Here is a 23,517-nt window from a genome sequence, read left to right on the forward strand (position 1 = left end):
TCTCGATCCGAACTTCCCGGCTCATCCACGCCTCCTCCCGTCCACTCGGTCAAAACAAACCGAAATTCACATGCATGTCCTCCTTTATCCTTTTACCGCTTATTATTATCATTACTACTGTTTTCTTCCATCGCGTATCACGTTGCTTTATCGTGTATCTTATTGAATTGGTGTAATGAGCGAACACACGGTAACTTAATTTCGCCAGACTGTAATTTCTTATATCACAGCTAATTGTCGATGAATGTAATGGAATCTCTCTCCACCTGGTCGAGAGAGAAGAGGGGCTCCATAGTTTGGAGCATACGTACGTGCTCGGGGTTATAATACGATCTGTTGGTATAGTATATATATATACCGAGGCCGATCGAAAAACACGCGGGCAGATTTAATGAGGCACAATGAGAAATGATTTCATTAAGTGTAAAATTGGTCGTGTACACGAAGTTTGATTCCGAGAGGCAAGTTCGAAGGTCCGGAGAGTCAGCGATTGCCCCGCCCATCTACTTAAATAAACTTCTGAACATTCCGCGAGGCATCCGTGCATGAAAAATATTAATAAGGCAAGTTTTAACGAGCTCGTAGTCTACCCCTGCTTCCACTAGCCGAAGATTCTCTACTCTACAGCTTTTCCCTTCATCTTTCTTATAGTATAGCTTCTCTGACCAACTCGAGCCGAAGAATATTCTTTAATTGAACGTTTTAGAATCCCTCTTCGACGGGAGAATATTCGCTCGGAGGAAGAGGAATCTTGGGGAAGAAAATGAAATTTGGAAAATTCGAAGAATCTCGTAGATATGCGAATAAGGGACAAAGAGAGGACAAACAGCGAGTCGCAGGCGTTTCGCGTAAGTCGAACGATTTAAGCAAAAGCGAGTTTCGGACAAAGGGGACGCCAATGAACACACAAACTATACCTATTGGCGAAGAAGAAGCTGCATAGCTATATATCTCCTTAGGATTGCAGAGGGTGTCGCGTCGTGTCGCGTAGCGGGCCATCGTTAGAGGTTTTATAAAAAGCCTTAGACTTCCGAGCGAGTGGCCTGCTCGTGCCGAGCCACTTTATTGGCTCCTCCCGCTGAAGGGTGGATATTACATTATCCGCTCAAACAAACCCCGGGCGGCTTCAGTTGGCTAGCTTAAAGGTGAACCGACTCCGGCTGCAGTCAAAGTCGATAATAGTCGCCGTTGAGGTGTGAGCGGTGTGCCGGGTTAGGAAGGTGGAAAAAGTGGTTGGGGGTAGGGGTGATAAAGTCGTTATACGAGCGACACCTGGCCCACCCCCACCCCAACTCCACCACTGCTACCGCACTAACACCTTCTCCTCCCTCGAACCCCCATGCCTTCTCCTTTAGCCCCTCTTCATCCTCCCTATTACGAGCACAATGTTAAAGGGACTCCGACGAGATTGAATTTGCTAACGGAAAACGCGAGTGAGTGAAACGTATTTGCTTTTTATCCCTCACTCCATTGAGGTCCCACTCGTCCTCTATCTCCGTCGTCGACGTCTTCTCGTCACCCTCCTACGACTTCCTCCGTTCCACTTTCCGCTGCAGGATCTTCGCCGATTCCCCCTCCCTTTCCCATTCCATCACCCCTCTCGCTACTCTGGATACTTCCCCGCCGGATCAAAGCTCTAGTTTTCTCCTGTCCAACGCATTTGCCATACCTTAAGAAAGACGTACGGTCCACTCGTAATCTTAGACTACGCGAATATCCACTGCAGCAATAAACTATTATACAAAATAGTATCGTCGTCCTTGCATGTATTCTTCATATTCAATCCTTTGCTCTGCACAGGATTGTGCTGGCGCTTTGTACGCAGAGAGTCAACGGTTAATAATATACGTAATAAACAGACCACCTAATCTACTGTACAGAAGCTCGAATTTTTCTTTGGATTTTTCTTTGGCTTCTCCCGAGAGCTATCCTGTAGTAAAGTGTTTTTAATTGTATCGCGCGAATCTGATGGTCGGTGCAGAACGCTAAATCGTCTACGATATGTCAGACGCTTGTAATGCCCGTCGAGTCGTGGCGCATTCATTAGCCACCGTGTTTACGGTAGATTATACGTCGTAAAGCGTTGTCGAGTTTCTTTACTGCCTATATAGCCTCTCTCTCTCTCTCTCTCTCTCTCTCTCGCTCTCTGGTTAGCGTTCAAACGCTCCGTCATAACATTATACGAGGCGCGAATCTTCCAACGCGTGTCATAACCTTCCTCTGCAGGATTTAATTACTTGGTACAAGCTGGATCGCTCCACCCTTCGAAGAAATTAATTTATTCTTTTAAAACGGATTATAATCGCTTTCACAAAGTAGTTTTGCCAAATCTCTGATACTTAATACACGGTTATTATTATAGAAGTATATATATATATGTAGGTCTGATACTTTTGAGAGTGTAATGGACATTTAAACATTTAAATTGACAATTTATCTACTTTCCCGCGGTCCCAAGATGTCCTCTGGTTAAAAAGGCATAAATTTACATCAAAATTAATCCACGTGAAACTAATGCTCAATAGATTTTTAATCCCTCCACACAGCACATTCAGCGAATTGCAAGTGTCACTATTTTTCACAGCTGCCAATAATGGACTTTACAATTGGATTTCCAATTTTCAGAGCTATGTTAAAATGACTTAGGTTCAGTTTCTCGTTTTCCCCTTTAAGTGGCTGAAAAACAAATTTTCCTTGAAATTTCAAACGAACTTCAGGAATCAGAGAGCCGTTTCAAAGTTCCGAACGATCTTTAGACTACTTCTTGCAATCTCACGTTTTTTACTTAAAAAGCATGTCGTAAAAACTCTTCGGGGGCGCACGTGTTTACCATGGTCCGTTCTTTTATCGAAGGATGCATGAGAGACTGAATAAAATAGAGAGCGAGGGAGCCAGTATGTATGTGTATAGGAGAGACACTTTCGTAACTGAGAGACGTTCGAAAATCGATCGCTCTTTCGTCGCCCGTGAGACGAGGCGGCACATCGACGTGCCTTCGAAGACATCGAAACTGCAGCATTGAAACTGTCTATCGATCCTTCAGGCTTGAGGCTCTCAGTCTTCCTAGCGAAGCTTTCAATCCGATCGCCAGTAGCCGAAGGCGCTATCAAGATTGCGGCCTTTTTCAATCGACAATGAACGCGACTAGTGTTTCGTCACAAATACCTCACAAGAGCTTAAAACTAACATTTTTCGTCATCTGTTGCTACTCCAACTTTTTTCTGCAAATACCCGTGGCTTTTACCACCATTAGAAGCTTCTTTTTTCCGAGTAATTCCTCGTCGTTGTTTATAAATCCCGTATACTTTGCAGAGACAAATATATACATACATATATATATATATATATATATATATATATATATAATACAACGTTATTTAAAGAGATCATATAGTATGTTAGAGTCGCTGCCCAATTGAAATGACTGGTCCGTCATTGGGGCAGTAGGCGACGAAGCATCGTATCGCCGAGTTTGTCGGTTCTCACACTAATAAGGATCGAACTTTAGGCTCCAGAGCCAAATGAAACGGCGGGTGCGTTGGGGGAGAGACGATGGAGAGAATGAAAGAAAAAAGAGCGCGAGAGGCGTTCTGTTTTTAGGACGAGTAGAGTCTGTGCGGAGGTTTTAGGTGCGGACGGGTAGGCTGCGCGCGCTGGGACCGCATGCGGCAGTCCCTCACTCTCTCACAGGTTGATGCGTCAAGTGCATCTCACCCCTCCCCCCTCACCCTCCCCCGGAGTAGCATCGACCACCCCGGCCCTTCCCTCCATGCCGCCCACCATCGCTACTACCACCACCATCTACCGGCACTGCCTCCGTATCACCTGTCCCTCCTCCTTCCACACCATCACCATCACCACCACCACCACCACCACCATCCACAACCACCTCCACCTAAACCCTTCGTTCCATTCGCTCGTACCTCACAATCTTACCCCTTCAACTAGCAAGCATCGCCAACAGGTCAATAGCGAAACTGGGTCACGTTTGTGTCCACCGACGGCGGAGTAGACTATGACTCAGACTACTTTGACTGCTTCGCTCCTTGCCGACCTTCGGGCCTATACCGATCACTCAACTACCTCGCATCTTCGTACCGAATCTCAAGCACTTGTCTTACAATTATATCGCTTAATTGTTGATTTCACGTACACTATGATTTTGCCAATTGTATATAACTATTGGTGATTGATAAGGGAGCGTTACTTATAATTTTAGAATAGTTTTTGCTCCTTTTTCTACTGCGAGTAGTAGAGCCTGTCTGCTGTACATAACGATTGCTTTATTTCCACTATAAACTACACCCAGGAATGTATAATTATACGAAAGGGTAGGTTTAACGCGTTCTTAATAATAGTACCATAAATTGACATTTGACCATTCGCAAAAAATGGCATTTAATAAAGCATATGCAATTAGTAGCTGCAAATATAATTGGAATGTTTTAATTACATTTGAAATAGAAAACCGTACAAATTTTCCGCCAGATCGTAAACGAAGTATGCAACGCATATGGGCAGAAATGTTAATAAACCCAGTGGCATTGAAGTGAAATGGTTCAGTAATCGCTTATAAATGAGAATTTTGATTGGGGCTGTCGGCTAATCATATCAGTAACATTTCCACAAACATTTCCGCGCATCCGTGGCCGTAGGAAGCTTTTTGATTGAGAGCTGGTTTATACGCGATGGTAGAATAACGAGGAGACAAAAATTGTGAAAAGGATGAGTGAATAGAATTGGTACTCCATGTGTGGAATATTTTTCTACTCTCCATTTTTTTCTTTTTAAGCCCAAAGATGCCTCTCTATAAGGTGGTGCCGCCGGTTGATGAGACGCGAGAACATTGAAGAAAAGCGAAACGGAGCGAAGAGAAGAGAAAAGAGGCCAGTGAAAATCACGGTTACCGAACGTTAGCTCGCTCCGCCCAGACATGCACTCATTGGCGATGTCCTGCGTCGGCCTAGTGCCGCGGCCTATGCCAGAACTCGGCTTGGAAACGCGAGTCGCTTCTGGCACGATGCCGCGTCGTCGCTCTCGTACAGCCAACAGTTATTCGCTGCCACTACAAGCGATGCCCTGCCACGAATGCACTCAGGGGTGGGTCCAGACGGACCGCGCAGACTGCACCAAGTGCATCTCGTTTCATTCACAAATCGGACACCCCGACTTCTTTTTTAACCCTAAACGCATCCCTCAAACTCTGCACATTCGCTTCGTATACCGTCTTTCGTTTCTTTGTAAATACATAATTACTTCTACAGATTTATAGTCCTATCTCTCCCACACGCACAAGCACACACCCTCGCGAAATAATCTCCTTGGTCGCCGGCTTCGAATAAACAAATAAACTTTGATCTCTCAGTTTTCGTAATAGCATTTTCTTAGTGCCGTAGGGATGAGCTATTTGCATACACCCCCAGAGCTATTGAAGAGTGTTGAATCCGAGAGAAACCGTGGTAAATTCTTGTAAAATGGGTTTATTGTTTTTGCTGCAGTTTGGGAGTTCTCCTAGAGAAGGGGAAGGGAGAAGGGAAATGTGTATTCATAGAGAGAGAGAGAGAGAGAGAGAGAGAGTGGAGGGTAGAGTTTGGTTACGGGAGAAGAGAGTAGGAGGGCGTTAATTGAAGATAACCACTAAGCGTCAGGTGCTTTCGCACATCCTAGCGTCTGTCACGAATGTAACCAGGCTCTAGTCGTGTTACCCAGAAACGCCGACACACCGGTGTACATATACGTTCCATCCGTGCTTTGCACATAATCATGACGATGAGAGTATATGCAGTGATGTGCGCACGTCACGTACGTATAGCCAACCGGGCGGCGCGATGCAACATATATATATAGACTCACACATCCATACGCGTGTGCTATAGCCACGTACCTACTAGATGCAGTGCTCTCGGTCGTTCTGTCAGGCGGAATTCCGCTCGGCCCTATTACCTTCGATTTGTCAGCTGGCTGCAGACGATAACGCATTTCCCTGCTCCATCCCATCCTTCATCCTTTCCCTCTTCCTTTATATCGCTTTCTCTCTGCCTCTCTGTTGCAAACACGAATTCACGTTTTCTCTTCCTTCTTTCTCTTTTGTTTTCCTCTCCTCGCCATCCCGCTCCAAATTCTGATGCTCTCTCTCTCTCTCTCTCTCAACCTCTCAAACGTGCCACCTCCCTCTGCTTCCCTTTCCACACAGCTCTCCGCTTACGCCATCTCTCATTCTTTCATTTGCTTTCCCCTTTCGCGTACAGCCAAGTGCAATGTACGGCAAAGTAATGGTTTCGTTATTGGGTTACCATCAACCGTGAATTTAATTTCTATTTTGGGAAAATGCAGCTACAACGCACACTCGTTGTTGCCAAGCGCCGGGCGAGATGAAATTTGTTGACTTACGTGTCTGTAGAAATCCTCCTCCTGTTGGGATGAAAGAACGCTTTTCGAGTTCGACAGAGAGAGAGAGAGAGAGAGAGAGAGAGAGAGAAATAAATAATTGACAATCGATTCGATACATATAGATTAGATTTTAATTTTTTATCGATTAAAAATATACGCTACTGTATAATAGTAGTACTTACATATACGAGGAATATAGATTCTTCGTTTAAGCTTGAATGGATAACACGGTAATAAGCTATTAATTTGATAAAAATCGTTCAACGTTAAAGTTTTATCAGATTTTGGATATCCTCTAATCAGCTGTCGACTATAATGTACTACTATATATGTATAGTTCTCATACATGTATAAATTTATTGGTCTTTTTCAGAGCTAGTTATTTATTCCTGATTGAGTATTGGTCCAGCGTTCCATGTTCGATATATATGTTATACTATATATATTATATTCCGGTTGAAATCAGTTCAACATGCATATACGAGAAACTCTTTTGCGTGAAGCCACTAATATTCATCGCAAATTTTCCCGGTTTGGCTGAATGTTACCATCAGCTATCGTCGAATTATGAAATTCAACCTACGAGAAGCCCCAGAAAGCGGGTACTGATTTAATCCGTGCACCACTACGCAGACCCAACGTTATTATCACATACGCGTAAAAGCCTCTGATTTCTAGCGTAATAAAAGCTTGCAGTGTAATTTACTGAATTTGCACGCGACAATCGTATCGCCGAAGCGTTCGTACATCGACTGATCGGCTACTTCATTTTTTAGTTTCGCAATGCGCGTAAGAGCTGGCTTTATCGAATTGTTTTCCTCCCCCGCCCTCTTTCACCCATTTTTCTGTTTCATTTCGTTGTATCCGTCCCCGAAATAGCTTCATGATGTTGTTTTTCCTGCAGCGCACGAGAGCCACGCCACTATCGTTTATGTACTTTCATCTCCCTCCCTCTCCTCCTCCCCTCTACCTCTCTCTATCTCTATACTATCTCTCTCCCTACAATTTGAGTACGCTCGAAATATTGGAAATTGTTTACACACTTTATATTTTTCGAAAGAAGAACTGACCGTTTTATACGTGATTTTAACAATCGCGAGCACGAAAGCATCAAGTGATTCTTTTTTAATTGATCGACGTTAGCATCGCTACTTTATTTATTACCTACGTTCAATTATAACTACGGAAAATTTGTAGTTTTAACGCAAATGATAATTAGTCAACGCAGTTATTTATATGTATATATATATATATATATTAAGATGCAATGAATATTAAAGAGAAAAAATTACATTTACACAAAATTCCGTGTTTACTGCAGTTTTCTTGTTAACCTAGTTCTAGTAGGGAGTTAGCGAAGAGCTTTCTTCCGCATTAATATGCGAGTACAGTAATCGCTCCGCTCATCGCTCATTAAAAATGCCGCGTCGCTGTGTCCGCGGCGTGAGAATTCGAAGTGAGAGGGAAAAATTGGCGAGTGGAAAGATTGCCGCGAAAGAGCCTCAAGGAGGAGTAAGAAGCTTTCTTGAAACATTTGATTTGAATAATAAATCCTCATCAAACGAGTAGAGCAGCAGCGCACGATCCAATTACCTGCAGGACGCTGAATACCTATTCCAGAAAGATCTTCTCGTTTTTCCTCTTCTTACCCTTTTGCTCTGCTCCACTTTTGCCATTTTCCTGTCCTCATCCGCCCAGCGTTTTCCGATTTTCTCCTCTCCTTCCTGCATATTTCTTGTCTCCTTTGGTACACCACCATCCCTCCCCCCTAACTCCCTCCCTTTCCCTTACCGTCTCGTCCCGTCGCGTCGTCCCCCACATAGCTCGCGTCACCTTTCTAGACACTTACAGCACGGTCTGAGCCTCTGTAGGTGATTCCGCCGCAAGCAATATGTTTTATTTATGCCGCGTTCTGTTGTCTCCCGCATCTCCGCCACAGAGAAGTCTCTTTTGGTTAATAATCAAAGAGCAATACCAAGAAAGAAGCGAAACAAGTGGCGTAAGTACCAACCCCGCGCAAACTTGCCTCGGGGCTTACATGGAAGACGAGAGCTAATTTTGAAGGACGCCGTAGTAACGTCTAAGTATACAATTTAACATACTCCGCTGCGCACTATACGCTCCTCCGGCAAATACAATTATGCAATATTTTTTTGCCCCGAGTAATCGCGTCTTGCCAATATATCTCTGTCGCGAATTTCATGATATAAATTAATGTAGCATAATGCGTCTCTTTGTTTTATCAACCAGAGACAAGAATAACAATTCCGCGACAAACCTCTACACACCACGTGAACTGGCTATACGAGGTTACAGTGTACTATATTGCATATAATATGTATTAACTGTGCAGGGAGTACGTACAACTTACCTTTAACCAGCTGATTACCGGCATATCAAGGATTTAGGGCTTGCATAGTGCATGCAGCAGTGTGGGAGTATCTTCTCGTATCTGTGCACCACCGGCAACCTAGCCCATTGACATAGAAAACGTATTACAGCCATGTGCCTGCAAATAAGGATAAACTGATCTAAATCCCAGCGGAGCTATCACAATATAATTACGCAGGTGTCTCTGTGCACTATCGTGCCTTCAACGTACGCATCTCGCACGGGATTCTTATATGGATACATCCTGCATCCACGGTGGATTTATTGCGTTTTAGGGCTCGTCGAAGCAATTTGCGTCGACGCTGCGCGTCTCGACGACGAAACACTTTGGTCCCGTTCGATGAAGTTTCGGTAGGCTGAACGTAGAGTTTTGAAGTTTCCAAGGGCTGCATTCGCGTCTCGTAGAGAGTCATAGAATTTAATGAATTACTGTTTGCCGAACAATGCCGCGCGAATCGCTCTGGCTTCCAAAGGAAGTCGGATCAACTGATTTACTGCTCGTATCATCTTCCGCGGCGTGCTTCCACAAAGCGACGCGACGACGAGACGAGTGAAGGAGAAATGGGGAGTTGCCGTATCGAAGTGTGAGAGAACATATATATACCTATATATGTGTATACTATAACTCATCGCTTTGCTCGCTTAGCGAAGGGAACGGAAACAGAGAAGTTTCTTTTGATGAACGCCTAAACTCGGCGTGTGTGTATGTATATATATATATATATAAGTTCAATATGCGTGTAGGTAGTAGAGAGCATATATAGTTTATTAAAGTTCGGTTACCTCTCTTGGGGCGGTCCATCCTCGCGTACCCTCTCACACGGCCCTCCAGATTCGATGTGCGCTACCGATTTATGCGATTGTCGAAAGTCGAAACTAGTTTCGTGGAAGAGTTCGACTTACCAAAGTGTGCCCAACGCCAAGCACTTTTTCAACCTGAAATTCCGTCAGCCAGCGCGTGAACAGTCTAAACTGCAACTGCATCAAAATTTCTTGATGCAGCAGGAGCCTCGCGCCAGTTGCCTCTCTCTCTCTCTCTCTCTCTCTCAGCTCGGAGTTTATTTCAATGTAAAAGACCAAATCTCTGCTTCTGACATTTCCTTGTTAGTGGACGAAAATGCGTAGAACAAGAATTGTAATGACTCGCTGCTGTGTACTAAACGAACACTATATATATATATATATATATATATAGTCATCGTGTCTTAACATATATGTATATATATACTCAGTGAAAGAATTATATGCTACGTCTTGAAGTTTTTGTTGTACACTAGAATGCTATTTGGAAATATGAACTGAATCTGAATTCTACAGGGGGTACAAATGATCACCATTATGAGAACCGAGCGAGAGAAAGTAGAAAGAATAATATAAGGTGGGGAAAGATAGAGAAAGAAAGGGAATCGAGCGAAGGAAGGGTCGAATTGAAGTAGATAATGGGAAGGGGAATGAGTGAATAAGTGAAAGAGTAAGAGAGTGACAAGAGTTCGTAATAAACTTCTCGCGCGAGTTCCCGAAGTGAAGAAGAGTGTAATCGAGTGAGCTGCCTTATTTTTCTCTATCGTTCCTCTGGCGCGGCGTCTCTTTCCCTTACCCAGCCCTAGAAGATTCGCTCCGTAAGGGGTTCACGCGCGCGTTTTCAACTTTCTTCACTTACTTACTTGGAGCCGGATAGTCCCGAAAGACAAGTTAATATTCGTTATCTCCGATGGAGCTAGGGAGACATGCTCGAGGAAAAGTAAATAGTCATGTAATTGACCTTAAAACCTCTTTCTTTTCGAGTAAACAATTTAAAAAAGGTCCGATCTCTCGCTCATTGCAATCATTTTACAATGAAATTCTAGCATTTACACTATTTAAAGCACTGGGAAAATATATATACGACCATTAATTAATTATGAAAATTTATGTTAATTATAATTAATTATGGCTATGAATATCAAGTGATCACGTGCAACTATAAAGCTGCAATAAGCAAGTTGGTGAAAGCTTACTTAACATAAATTATCATATTCATGTACCTTACACGTTTCCAAAGTGTCTGTTTGCAGTAATTTTTATTTTCTCGTTTGTCACTGTCGACTTTTATGCCACAACTCTTAAGATCGATCTTATCCTTCTTCACTGACTCGCTGAGTTTCTCCATTATAAAGGAATTTGCTTCCTTTTTATCGTTCATTTTCTTTTCTCCTGACTGCGTGTACATAAGCATATTATTTATTTTTCAGCATCGATGGTACACGGACACTGATTATTATCTTTGTGAGCTCCATGATCGGAGCGGGCTATAACATCTTACAAAAGTGTACTGGATGCTCGAGTATTGTGCAAACTCAATTAAAGCGTAAGGGCTTGGTGGATCAGAGAATAGCGCTCTCTGATAACCGATGGCTGTGTGCACTCGATAGGACGGCATTCTCTACCGATGAGATCCTATACACTGGACCCACTCGACCTACTTTCCGAAGGAATCATATTGCACTTTGTCCTGTGTACTTCACGGCTGGTCCTGTCACTATCAGAGAAATTCGGGTCTCGAAATTCAAGCGAGCGATAATGCACCACTCCTCTCTCTCTCTCTCTCTCTTCCTCTACCAACACCTAGACCTGCTTGACCGATACAACCACCCACTCCTGTATACCTTCCACAAGTATTGTTGTACCTTGCATTTTCTCATAAGATTTAAATACATATTTAGGTACCTCTCCTCGAGCATTCGTAATACGACTCCTGACTCTAATAACTATTATTGTATTCCTCGTACTTCTTTCACAATCATATTTTCCAGACTCACGAGGAGAAAAGCTCGTATAAAAGAGTCTTGGATTTAACGCGTGTTGCAGAGATTTTGGTTTAAATTTGACAAAAGCGAATCTCGAATCGGACTTGCATCTCAATATATTTGTCTCCACTTGGTAAGTTTCAAGGGTTGTTATCATGACGTGTGCGATTATAGTTACGAGGCATTCTTAGACGCTACAGGGTTTGAGGCACGGTGCTTGCACCAAAGATAAAATCAATATTACGTCGCAAGAGCGGGGTAGGAGTCACGTGATAAGGCCAGCGAGTTACACGTGATGCCCACAAGCTGGTTACTGGTTACGTGACGACAGCCCGCTATCTGGCATTGCATTATTGCCGGTCTTTTGGTTAAACACAAAATGAGGTCTAGATAGCTACTGTAGATCGTTCTCAAATTGAAACAAAAGGTGCTGATTGAAACATACTATCGGAGCTAGTTTTATTCGCTGTTACGTTCAATGTCACTTGTGTAATTACATACCAATACTAGTGTCCTATCTCATTATAGTCAAGATGAATACACGATTGACAAACACTGTAATCGTCGAATCGTTGCACTGTAATGCTTCCTCCCCCCTCCCTAAAGGAAACAATGTCCAGTGTCATTTATTTCTAACTGCATTAATTAATTTTCTCCACGTTTATTCGTTTGACGATGGTACTTTATTATCCATTCATTTTTCAAATGATATAACTGAGAGACGAAGATGTTTTGTAGTAATTACTCGGCTGTAACGCAGCCCCATTACCTAAAGGGAGGCACGAATCTCGAGCGGTGCGAAGTACGCTATGCGAAATGCAGGTGAAAGCATATATACATGGCGAAACTACGTTGACTGTTCACAAAAGCTATCGCAATGATCAAAGCGCGTATCGTTATACCAAGTGAAAGTTGTGTTATATCACGTTGATGCTTTGAATTATAAGTAGCGAGACAGGTTCGACAATAGAGGATGTATAAGAAAATAAAACACGCTCTCTCTATATATATATATATGTATATAAATATACGCGAGCCATTGCACGTGGCAATTTATCAAAATTTCCACTCTTATTCGTTAAATTCGATATAGATTAAAAAGTTATATTTCGCTGAGGAAATACAAGAAGCACGATGAAATAAAAGTGCAACGATACGTTTAGACTTTTATAATGACAATATTTGGCGTCTTGCTTGTTGGTTATGTTGGAGTGTACAAAAAAAAATCTACTAAATGAGCGTATATTAATTGTAAACAAAAGAACTGTGCTTATACTGCATTTTCCTGCCATTTCAAATGAAAATAATAAGCGAGAAGATGTGGCTGCGAGGTATATAAAGTCTAATAGAGTCTTAATAGAGATAAAGAAGGAAAAGCAAAGAGAGCTTTAGCTAAGTTTTTTAAGAGAGTGCGTGGGAGATTCGTTGATGCTTGTACAGCTTTGGAATGTTTAAGAGACCCTTTGGAAAGAATATCAGATAATTCTCTTACGCAATTTTATGCAATTTTCTAGGCTTTGTAAACGGGTTATATGAATCTTGGTGACACTTGAATATCATTGGGGCTTTAATTTCGTTTCGAATTGTTTTCACACGATTCACAAAGGGAACGTGGATTTTTCTGCATTATTTGCGCGAGCTCCTCGTATATGGAGAGCGTTGACAACATACGAGACGCATAACCTTGCGAATGCAAAGCAAAGGTTTAGAGGTGGGTGAGAAAAATTTGTAAAGCAATACTAGGGCTGGAGCTGTATTGCTGGCATACCAGCCAGGAGCCTGAATGAGAAGCCCACCAAGAGAAACGATGTCAAACAATTCGCGAATGAGGGTATAAAGAAACTAGAAAGCGATCCGCATGACTGAAGCCGTAACCATAGCGATACCAGCCGTGACGTCTACAAGGAAATATTGAATTCCCCTCTATTACTCTTTGCAAAATAGTTTACGAAGAATGCTTTTGGATGTGCCTTATCGTAAAGAACTCGACGCGAATGCTGGAAAAATATTCTACTCGTCAATTCAGTCAGTTCCCAAGAAAGATTCTCAAAAATGTATGTCTTAATAATTATACGATCCCTTTTGAAATATCCAGACTTTCGTCATTTCTCCATTATTTTCCCCTTATGTCAAATACCCTTTTGCATTGTTGAGGTAATAAACTTGCAGTAGGTTTTCTAAGTATATACGTGTTGTATACTTTATGTGCGATGTATGATTGTTTTAAATGTAACATAAATATATACTATGATGTGTGGACACACCGGGGTCATCGCAATTCTTCAATTGATTCCCCATTAACCGCTGGCTTTTTACGTTGGGGTAGGGCGTAGAAGGTGCTGGAAGGTGACATTGATTTCGCATTAAAATTACGAACACACACCGCACGCTTGGAGTACTCCTGGCATATACGGGCGCGCGGCACGTGAGTGCTCGTTTGAAACGTCGGCGGAAACGGTGCAAGAAATTTCTTCGTGGCTGAATGTTTCGTTTTAGAACGGCAACGATCCGATACGCGATTTAAAGGCGGTCATAAAAGCAGCGTAAAATGTTTCTGCACTTAAATAATTAGTATGAGCGCTTTTACCGCCTTCGGGAGATACTGTACTATACCGAAACGCTTTAACGACAATGAAAACGACCTAGAAATTTTCCTCCTTTCGAATAAATCGATTTCAATCTCAATATTGCCGGATTAATATTTCATGCATGATGCTGTGCAGTTATTTTTTCTTCCAAGACGATAAAAGCACATAGATTTCCTTAGTACCATGTGCTATGTAGAAATAAGATTTTCCACTCTTATTGTTCAGATTAGTATCATTGGAAAACAGAATCATATGCTTTTTATGCTTCTTTTTTTTTGGCTCTGATATAAATGGATTTGTGGCTTTTTATCCCGTTTAAATTTCTCTTTGAGGGAGTTTGGTCGTGCTTTTATCAGCGGTATAAAATAATATGGCAGAAATAAGTGATGGCTACATTGCAAAGGATTATTGGAGAAAATTTTGTTGCTTTGAGCGAAGCCGAAAGTTTTTACGATAAAAAAGGGGATCATTGAAAATTTTTCAGTTTAGTTGAAAGTACCGTAGACTATTTCAGTGCGAGGATAATAAAAGCAGCGCGAAATGTGCGCTCAATGGGTCGACGAAGCTTGCTTTTCCTGCGGACACTCATAATATTATCTGACACAACGCCGCCTCATTTCCATTTGCGCTTCTCATTATCTATATGTTTCATTATCTGGCTCGATGACCCGCGGGCACGATTCCTCATGGCAAAATAAAAGTAAAAACAGAAAGCAGTCAGACTTTTAGTTATAATCACGTGACAAAGCGTCCAGTGGAAAAAGTGTACAGTGTGTTCAATATATTCTATTGTAAAGGCAATTGGAATTTTGCTTGGCTCCATCCATCGATATACTTTTCACTTTTATTTTACTACAATCATGTATATATATATATACACACACATAGTATTGGTTAATTTTGGATTTGCTTCGCAACTGGGGCAATCCTTTGATATTCGAAAGTAATTCAAACCGTAGTCGAGAGTATATATGCTAATTGCAATTTTACACAACGAGAACCCTGAAGCGTATTACGCAACATTTATGCAACGTCTGTTACGTGACAAAACAACTGTTCTCTACTTCTCGTTGACAAGCTCTACTCACCAATAATCTCTCACGGTTCTCCCCTGGCCAACGCTCACGTTTAATTAGAAAATCAATATTTTTTTCTCCCACAGTCTGCAAACAGTATTTGTTCTTCGACAAAATAAATGTAGCGATAATTACGTTAAGCCAATTTCCCATTCAGCTATAAAGCATTTCAATAGCCGTTGAATGTGCATAAAATCAGATGCAAAAGTTTAGTAATAACTGTTGTGCAATGAGTACATTCTGCTATATTATATATATATATATATATATACACATAAATTGGCCCGCTTTATAAATCATCGACACACTAATAATAATTGGATGAAATTCGATTTTGTTTTTGATGATGTGAAAGGGGCTGGGGGAGGGAAGGGTGGAGCACAACCTCCAACTCTTTGCATTCGATTAAACGTCGATTAACGGTAATAGCAGAGAGATCAAAGCATCTGCGTCGACGTTGAAGGTTGGAGATACACGCGAGATGCAGCCAGAGATTATCTCGCTGAGGAGAGAGCAGCGAAAGACTATAAGAGGATGAGTGCAATCTCCGGAACTGGGGAGGAAAGAGAGGAGCTGGCCCCCAGAAACACAGTGTTGGCCTCAATCAGTGACTGCGAAGCTCTCTTTCAACCGGGCCGGAACTGGGCTTTGGCCGTTATAGTTATTGCCAATCTGCTTCTGACAGTACTCACTGGTACCCACCGAGCAAGCACGCCAGCATCGCAGACATGGAAGCTTACACGTGGCCGTTCTCACGTATACACAATCTAGGCTCTCCATTATAGGGTTGTAGTAGACTGTACCTTGAGATGACGTGGCCCGTCCTCCAGAAGTAGCCCGCCGGCTATATCTTAAAAGTTATCTGAAAATTTCATTTACGGTGAGAAAGTTAATAAATGTAAATATTAACCGTGGAAGCGAGCTACGACGTACACGAGTTTGGCGCAAGGACGGTTTCGCTAGAGATGATAGAGGGAGATCGAGAGTAGGGGAGGGGGAAAAGGAAGAGAGATAGGGTGCAGATAGCGGAAACACTGCACTTGAAGTTCATTAAAGTGAGAATCGATTCGCGAGTGGCTGCTCGCAAAAAAAGAAAAATTTAATCTCCTCGCTTGAAAGTCTATCATGTCTCGGACAAGCATTTTAAAGATATAGTCGTTTGAGGAAAGACCCTTCTTATAAAGAGGAGCTTGGAAAAGTGGAACAAAGTATCGTGAACTGCGGTGTATCGTATTAAAGAAGGTATGACGCGAAAGAATACAGATGTCTGTGCCATTTCCACCAGCAATCTGTCTTCGATTTGACACTTCTCGCTGAAAACTAAGAAAGAAGGAAAAGTGGTTCTCGAGTGTCTAGAATCTGGAGCTCTATAAAAGCCATAATACTAGAACGTCTCACCGCTTTAAGTATAATCCACTTTAAGCATTTAAAGTAATCGAACTAACACACACACATCTGTTTCCTTATTGTTTATCCTATAGCTCTTCTTTATTCTTTCCGACTTACAAATATCAATAGTCAAAAGAGCTTTCACTTTATACAAAATACTATATGACAATAGAGACGAAATAACGTATTGCTGAAGAAAGCTGAGTAAAAACAGCGATTTTCAAACTCTTAATACTAATGAAGCAAGTTGATCTTTGCAGTTATTCAAGTTTGCTCAAACTATACGAATCGATAAAACTGTATATTGCAGCATTCTTTTTCACTTTTGGTTTTTCAAACCTATTTCCAAATACTTTTTCTCTTCATAAAAATAATAAATAGACGTATGCAATGATTCATTATTCATATATTTATTGTTTATGGAAAAAAATTATTACTACACCGATTTCTCTCCCATGTTTTACTTTTTAACAGAATTTTACAGATCCTATGCTAGTGCTACATTAAGGCTTAACGACTTTGGCTCACCCATCGCAAATCAACGCGATAAACTCTTGCTTGCAATACTCGTTTGAAATTGTTACGTCATTCGTGCATCTCGCGATACGAGTTTACTTGATTGCGTAATGTCCATACTGCAATGATTTTATGGCATGATTTATTTTCGGACACTACAACCGCAAATTTTAGCTTTTAACGCTATCTCAAATCCTATATTAATTTCACAAATATTGAAAATAGGTATAATTTTAAAGTCACCCAGATCTACCTTATTCTCTTGAAAGACAAACAGCTATATTAAACTACTAGAGAGCGAATAAGATGATCTTCTCCCAAATCAATTTTAACTATGCGAATTCGAGTATTCCTTAGAAATGAGTCGAAGCATCGATCTTACAAGTTCATAGGCACCTATATACTCTTGGTCTACAATATTATCATAAATTTAGTTGTTAATTTTCGTTAAGTGGTGACAGATTCCAAGTAAATAGGTGAGAATTCGGGTAATAGAGAAGATCCATAAAAGAGCGTACGTGACGTGTTTGGTTTAACAGGATATATGCGAGTCGTAAAGTTTGGGGCTCTTGCCTTCATCGTAGACTGAACATAAAAAAGTGTCGTGAACACTTTGAGCCTGGGACATGCCGATCCACTCGAAGGTTGAGATTTTAAGGGCAAAACGACTGGGGATCGGTCGTTGGAGGATCCTTATCTTCGATACGATAGAACGATCACGCGCTGGTCGAGGGACGATGAGAGCACTAAAAGAAAACGCTCGCACGCGCTCGAGTATTCGGAGACTATATCCAAAGATTGCACACCGACGACCCCTGGTAATGGCGGTAAACAGTTTTTTTCACGGACCATTAGTGAAAAATGCTCGGGTTTGCCGCTGGTCTATCGTCGTATCGATGCAATGGCCAACAGAAATATGAAACAGAGCGCTCTACGATGTAGAACGTACGTAAATACCCGAGTAGAAATTTTCTTTGGGGTTCTATAAGGACCTGATATGGATGTTCCTGACAAAATCTGAGGACCTGGTGTGGACTCCACATTTGGCCCTCTATAGGAAGCGTCACGCTGCGTTGTACATTACCCCGAAGTTAATGCCTTATCTGGACCTTATGTGGAAACCACAACTTAACCATATATAAGCCTGATTTAGTCCATACGTGAACCTGATGAGGATAATAGAGTGACCACTAATTTATCCATAGCTGTTCCCTATGTATATATATATATCTACTTGTTACAGTGACCTATGTCAAAAATTTAAAGGATGTAGCGGAGACTAATACAAACATAAAAATCTTATGCTATTTTGCAAAATTCGCAATACCCTTAAAATTATTCAATAACAAAGTTATCAATAGTTAGACAAGAGCATTTAGTTGAAGTAGCGTTGACTCTAAGTATCCTTGTCTAACTATAATGATAACTTTGTTATTGTATAACTCCAAGGGTACTGCATATTTTGCAAAATATTATAAGATTTTTATGTTTATATTAGTCTCCTCTAGCACCCCTTAAATTTTTGACACGAGTCACTGAAACAGATTGAATATACACAATACTACTATACAATTATCTATGAGAGGAGAAAATTAAGTGCCATAAAATCAATATACATATATACCTAATATTTATTTGAATAAAAAAATAGTATTTACCAATATAATAAATAATAAAATGAATATTTAGGAGGAGATTTATATATATATATATATAACATTTTCATAATCCTAGTATGAAGTGAAACAAAATTAAAATCTGCCTGGTGTTACAAAAAAAAAGTGGTGACCTAATTATACATATGTATATATAATGACAGGTAAGTAATTTAAACACCTTTTATATGAAATAAATAAAATTTAAAAAATGTTCCTAATTTCAGTGTAGAATTGCCATAGATTTAAAAAAATATATAATTTTAAAGGAACAATAATAATAATTGAGACTTGTCTTTTTTATAGGTGTATTCTTATGTTTTCTTGGATATTCTTAGGAGTCGATGTCCGTCCCAATCTTTACAATTATTAATTGTAATCCTAATCATACCCATGAACTCCTTGTTGTTATAAATTAAATTTCCAGTAGAATTACGTTTATATATCACTTTCACAGCATCTGTTAAAAAAGAAGCGAAATTTAGAAAATCCAATTTTATAAAGATAAAACAACACATATAAATAATAAGAATTCATTACCTTTAATAGATGAGCAAAACTCGGTATTTTCAAAAATGATTTTTTCACCCTTTTTGTTTGTAGCAGTAAAATTCATCATTAATAATTCTCTAGAAAAAAACTTTTTTAAAATTAGGGTGATACTTTGTTGCATATGTGTTACTGTAATCAAACCAGTAATTTCTTCAACCTAAAATTCAATACAAGTAAATTTATTAATATAATAAGAATGGATTTGGTTATATGTATAAACTTAATTAATTCTACAATATGACATATACCAGTTCTCTTTTAGTATCCTTGTTTTGTAGAAGCTCCTCTACCTGATTGAATTTCTCCATAGTCTCAAGTGGAAAGTTTAACTTATACTTTTCTTCAAATTTTTCCTTTAGCATAATGACCTCTGAGCTATTACCAAGTTTGTTACAAATAGTAGTAAGCATAGTTCCAATATTAGCAATGTCATTTTTTATCTCTGTTATACTACATTGAATTTGGGTCATTTGTAATGTATGGCTTCTATGCAGTTTTTGTATAATCTCCAACCAGTTATCTAAAATTTATTTGGTTAATAAAAGATTATAAGGTTGTATAGTAATATAACTACATATGTTTTATAAAAATTTGTTTAAACGATTACTATTTTGTATGTTTTCAGACACATTAGTATCGGACAGCTTTACATTGTTATTTGCAGTATCCAATAATGGGCTGTGGCTCTCATTAATGGTACCCATTACATTAACTAAAATTAATTGTAAAACTGTTAGCTTATGTAATGAAATAAAAGTATAATAATCATAAAGTAGAAATATGTTGAAATAAAAAAGTTACAATATTCACTTGATTCTTGCATATTTATGTCTGAAATTGTTTCCGCTGGAGTACCACTAGTCTCAATGTTTAAAACTGACAAGGGACCATCCATTAAAACATCATAATTGGCTATAGGTAATTCATCTGATGATTCACATGGAAATTCATCAAAACTTTCATTTGGATATGCTACGTACAAAGAAAATTTTTAAGTTAAGTTTCAAATTATTATTTGATGTTTGACAGCTCATGCTTACCAATGTTGAACTTACTTATATTAAAATTTGATTTATGAGCAGCATTAGCATCTACCATAAGTACTTCATTTTTCTTTTGATAACCTAAAGTTTGGTTTAAAAATACATTAATATCTAACCGATTATAAGCAATGATAGTAATATTAAAACATGATTTATACTTACCCTCCCTGCTTTTTTTAATTTTTCCTGGCTTATAAGTTATATTTTCACTAGTTTCAAGACTGCGAACATGAAATAGTCTATCCACATTGTCTGTAATGTCCCCTTTTGTGTAGTCCTCTTTCATTTTTGAAATTTTTTTACTGATCTTTTGTTCATCGTCAGTAGTGAAAACATGATCTTTGTCTTTTAATATTTCAAGCTTCTTAAGAGCTTCTTCATAATTTTCTAAAAATATTTTGTTTTCTAATTAAGTAATATCCAAAAGTATTTATTAACTATGTAAAATTAAACACTATTATTTACTTGCATCCCCTTTAATCTCAATAAAATAGTCTGGCCAATTTTTAGGGGCTGCAGCCGAATGCTGAACGTAAGTATGAAGATTCGCTGACCGTTCTTCATTATACGGTGGTGGCATAAACTTTGTTTTAAAGCAGCCAGTTGCTTCATCGTATAATATCCAATTTTCAGGAACAATGTCGATTGACTTTGTCTTGGATTTCCCTTTATCCATGAAACAAATTATTTTATAATGTTTCTTATTCATTATTTTTGCTTAACAACGATTAGCACGAGCAACACAAGGGAGAAGCCGGAGAACTGATAGCCACCAATTTGTACACGACGATGACGATGTGCACATCACTATATACATATATATATATGTTGACATTATATGTTTACATATTACCCATAGTCTCCAAAGAGTACATTCCACTAACACTCATACTCGCAGCCACAACGTTCAGTGGAACGATAGCACCATCAATCAGAAGAGTAACTATATATATATATAAGTATATACATAGAATTTTATATTATTTATAAATTTATTGGCCTAATAAATCACATGGAAAACTTAAATATTGTTCAATCCATTTGTTTTCCTTTGTATCTCATATATGTATATAAATGCCTATTCATGAAGAAGTGCCATCACATACAATTTTTCTTTTCCACAATTGTTTTTGTACTTTAGTTTAATTAATTTATGGAGTATAAAATCAAGCTTATATGACATTCGAGTAGAGGTTTCTGCTACAGCCCACATATTTAATAAGCTTGATTGACAAGGATAATTATAAATATTTTTCAATGGCTTTAATATTTTTCCAGATATATATATAGAATTATCATTCATCTCATTCTCCAAATAAAATATATTATCAATAATTATAAATTTATTATTTTTTAGTTGTACTACATTATCTGGTGATTTGACAGATAATGTTAGTCCTATATATTTTAATTTAACAATTACTATTTTTCTACTTTCTTTATCTAATTTTGTTTTTAATATATTGATTTTTGAAGGCAAAGTGACTTTTTCATTATTAATTCTAGATGCTTCATGAATTCTTCTGCATAACTGTGATAAAGGCAGTTTACCACTTCTTAGCATTTTTTTCATACGTCCTAAGCTGGATTCAAATGGAAATGCAGTAATTCTGTTTATGCTACATTTCATGTTTTCAACATCATCTGTCATATGAATCAGACTATGCATATTTAGTGTTAAACTATTTTTTCCATATAAATGTTCAGCTATTTGAACAAATTTTTTTAAATAATCTTTAGTCACTTCAATATAGTTATCACTTACATTTTCGGTACATAATATTCTACAAGCTGCATGGAAAAGTAGAAAATGTTGATAAAGTTTTTGTGGCAATATGTTTTTTAACACTACTGGAGAGCTATATAGTATAAAAAAACGAAATTCGGTCGCTTTCCATTTGTTAATGTCAGACAATGCTCTTGTACTACGCTGAAATTCAGCAGGTATCTGTGTCTTTATTTGAAGAAGAATTGATGAAATATCTGTTACTGCCTTGTGAGATAATCTTAATGCTCTTTTACCATTTATCCAATAGTCTACCAATAATTTTTTCATGACTCCTAAACAGCATAAATGCATGAAGTCTAGAGGAAAATGTTTTATCATGTCTATCTCTGGTACTGCAAGCAAAGGAGAAATACCTGTATGATGCTCTGGTTGGAATTGCAGATTAAATTCCACATGACTTCTTAAAGCACATTTTGTATCAATAAATACTGTGCGACCATCACTTCTTTCACCACAAATGTTGCATCTTTCACAGGCATAATACCCATTATGACCCTTTATACATTTTATTAATGCACGAGCAGGTCTGTCGCAAATTATGCACATAAGTTTTATTTTAAAAATGTTGTTATCTATTTGTAGTCCACAATTTATTAAAAATGTCAATTCAGTTACAAATTTTTGGAAGTATTTGTTAATATCTTCAGGTTTGCTTGATCCTATGTATATAGCCACAGTAAAAACTTTATAAATATCACACCTTGAATATATTTTGCACAATATTGGCCAGGCATTCTTATTACTAGAGTGGAACAAAGGTAGTCCATCTATATTAAATTGTAAATATATATTATTATCTGAATGTAATTCAGAATTTACAGTTTTTCGTAGAAATTCAGTTATTCCAAAATACACAAATTCACCTCTGGTGTGCCCATTTGTATCTAAAAATTGTTCTATGTTATAATTTGCTTTATTCGTTTCAAGAAACGATTTAGCACTTTTTGGTAAAGATGGTAAGAGCCTTTTTCTTAAAATTTGCAGCAAGTCGTCAGTAGCTGCTTGAGTGATATTATTTTGCACGATCCATTTTTTTATTAGTGCCATTTCACAGTTTTCATCATCACTATCTTTATCACTGTCACTATCAGTAGAACTTAATGTTTCTCTTTGTTGTTCTAAATCTGAATTTTCTCTTAATTGTTCACTAATATCTGGATTTGTAATATTACTCGTACTTGCTACTAAATTTTCTTTTGAATGACTTGTGCATATTGCGGTGATATTTATATTTTCTTCATTTTCACTTGAGTCACTTATAAGTAACTCACTTTTTTTACACTCTACACTCTGTTTTTTATTGTTTCGGTATCTTTTAGACCTTAAATTACTTAGATCCCGT

At 38.8% G+C, this 23,517-nt stretch overlaps 2 protein-coding genes across 8 annotated transcripts in view; one reads left to right on the top strand and one right to left on the bottom strand.

The window, feature by feature from the left end:
- bru3 (bruno 3) overlaps nt 1-23,517 on the top strand; it is a 517,537-nt gene that overhangs the window by 207,519 nt on the left and 286,501 nt on the right. The window lies entirely within an intron of this gene.
- Nucleotides 19,019-19,711, bottom strand: LOC136772991 (uncharacterized). The gene is made up of 3 exons (XM_066726289.1): nt 19,592-19,711; nt 19,332-19,500; nt 19,019-19,251 (listed from the first exon to the last, which is right to left on the bottom strand). The coding sequence occupies exons 1-3, from the start codon at nt 19,703-19,705 to the stop codon at nt 19,106-19,108; spliced, it is 429 nt and encodes a 142-aa protein (XP_066582386.1). The 5' UTR covers nt 19,706-19,711; the 3' UTR covers nt 19,019-19,105.

The sequence above is a fragment of the Prorops nasuta genome, unplaced genomic scaffold, assembly GCF_024137725.1.
Source record: "Prorops nasuta isolate Cenicafe-Biocafe unplaced genomic scaffold, Cenicafe_Pnas_1.2 PNAS00004, whole genome shotgun sequence".
Lineage (NCBI taxonomy): Eukaryota > Metazoa > Arthropoda > Insecta > Hymenoptera > Bethylidae > Prorops > Prorops nasuta.

What these genes read in the sequence shown, in the direction of transcription:
- LOC136772991 (XM_066726289.1), bottom strand. Translation starts at nt 19,705, where the DNA reads ATGCTAAAGGAAAAATTTGAAGAAAAGTATAAGTTAAACTTTCCACTT. An exon ending in AGGATACTAAAAGAGAACTG is followed by an intron (nt 19,501 to 19,591) that starts GTATATGTCATA and finishes ATTGAATTTTAG; the next exon opens with GTTGAAGAAATTACTGGTTT. An exon ending in GTTTTGCTCATCTATTAAAG is followed by an intron (nt 19,252 to 19,331) that starts GTAATGAATTCT and finishes CTTTTTTAACAG; the next exon opens with ATGCTGTGAAAGTGATATAT.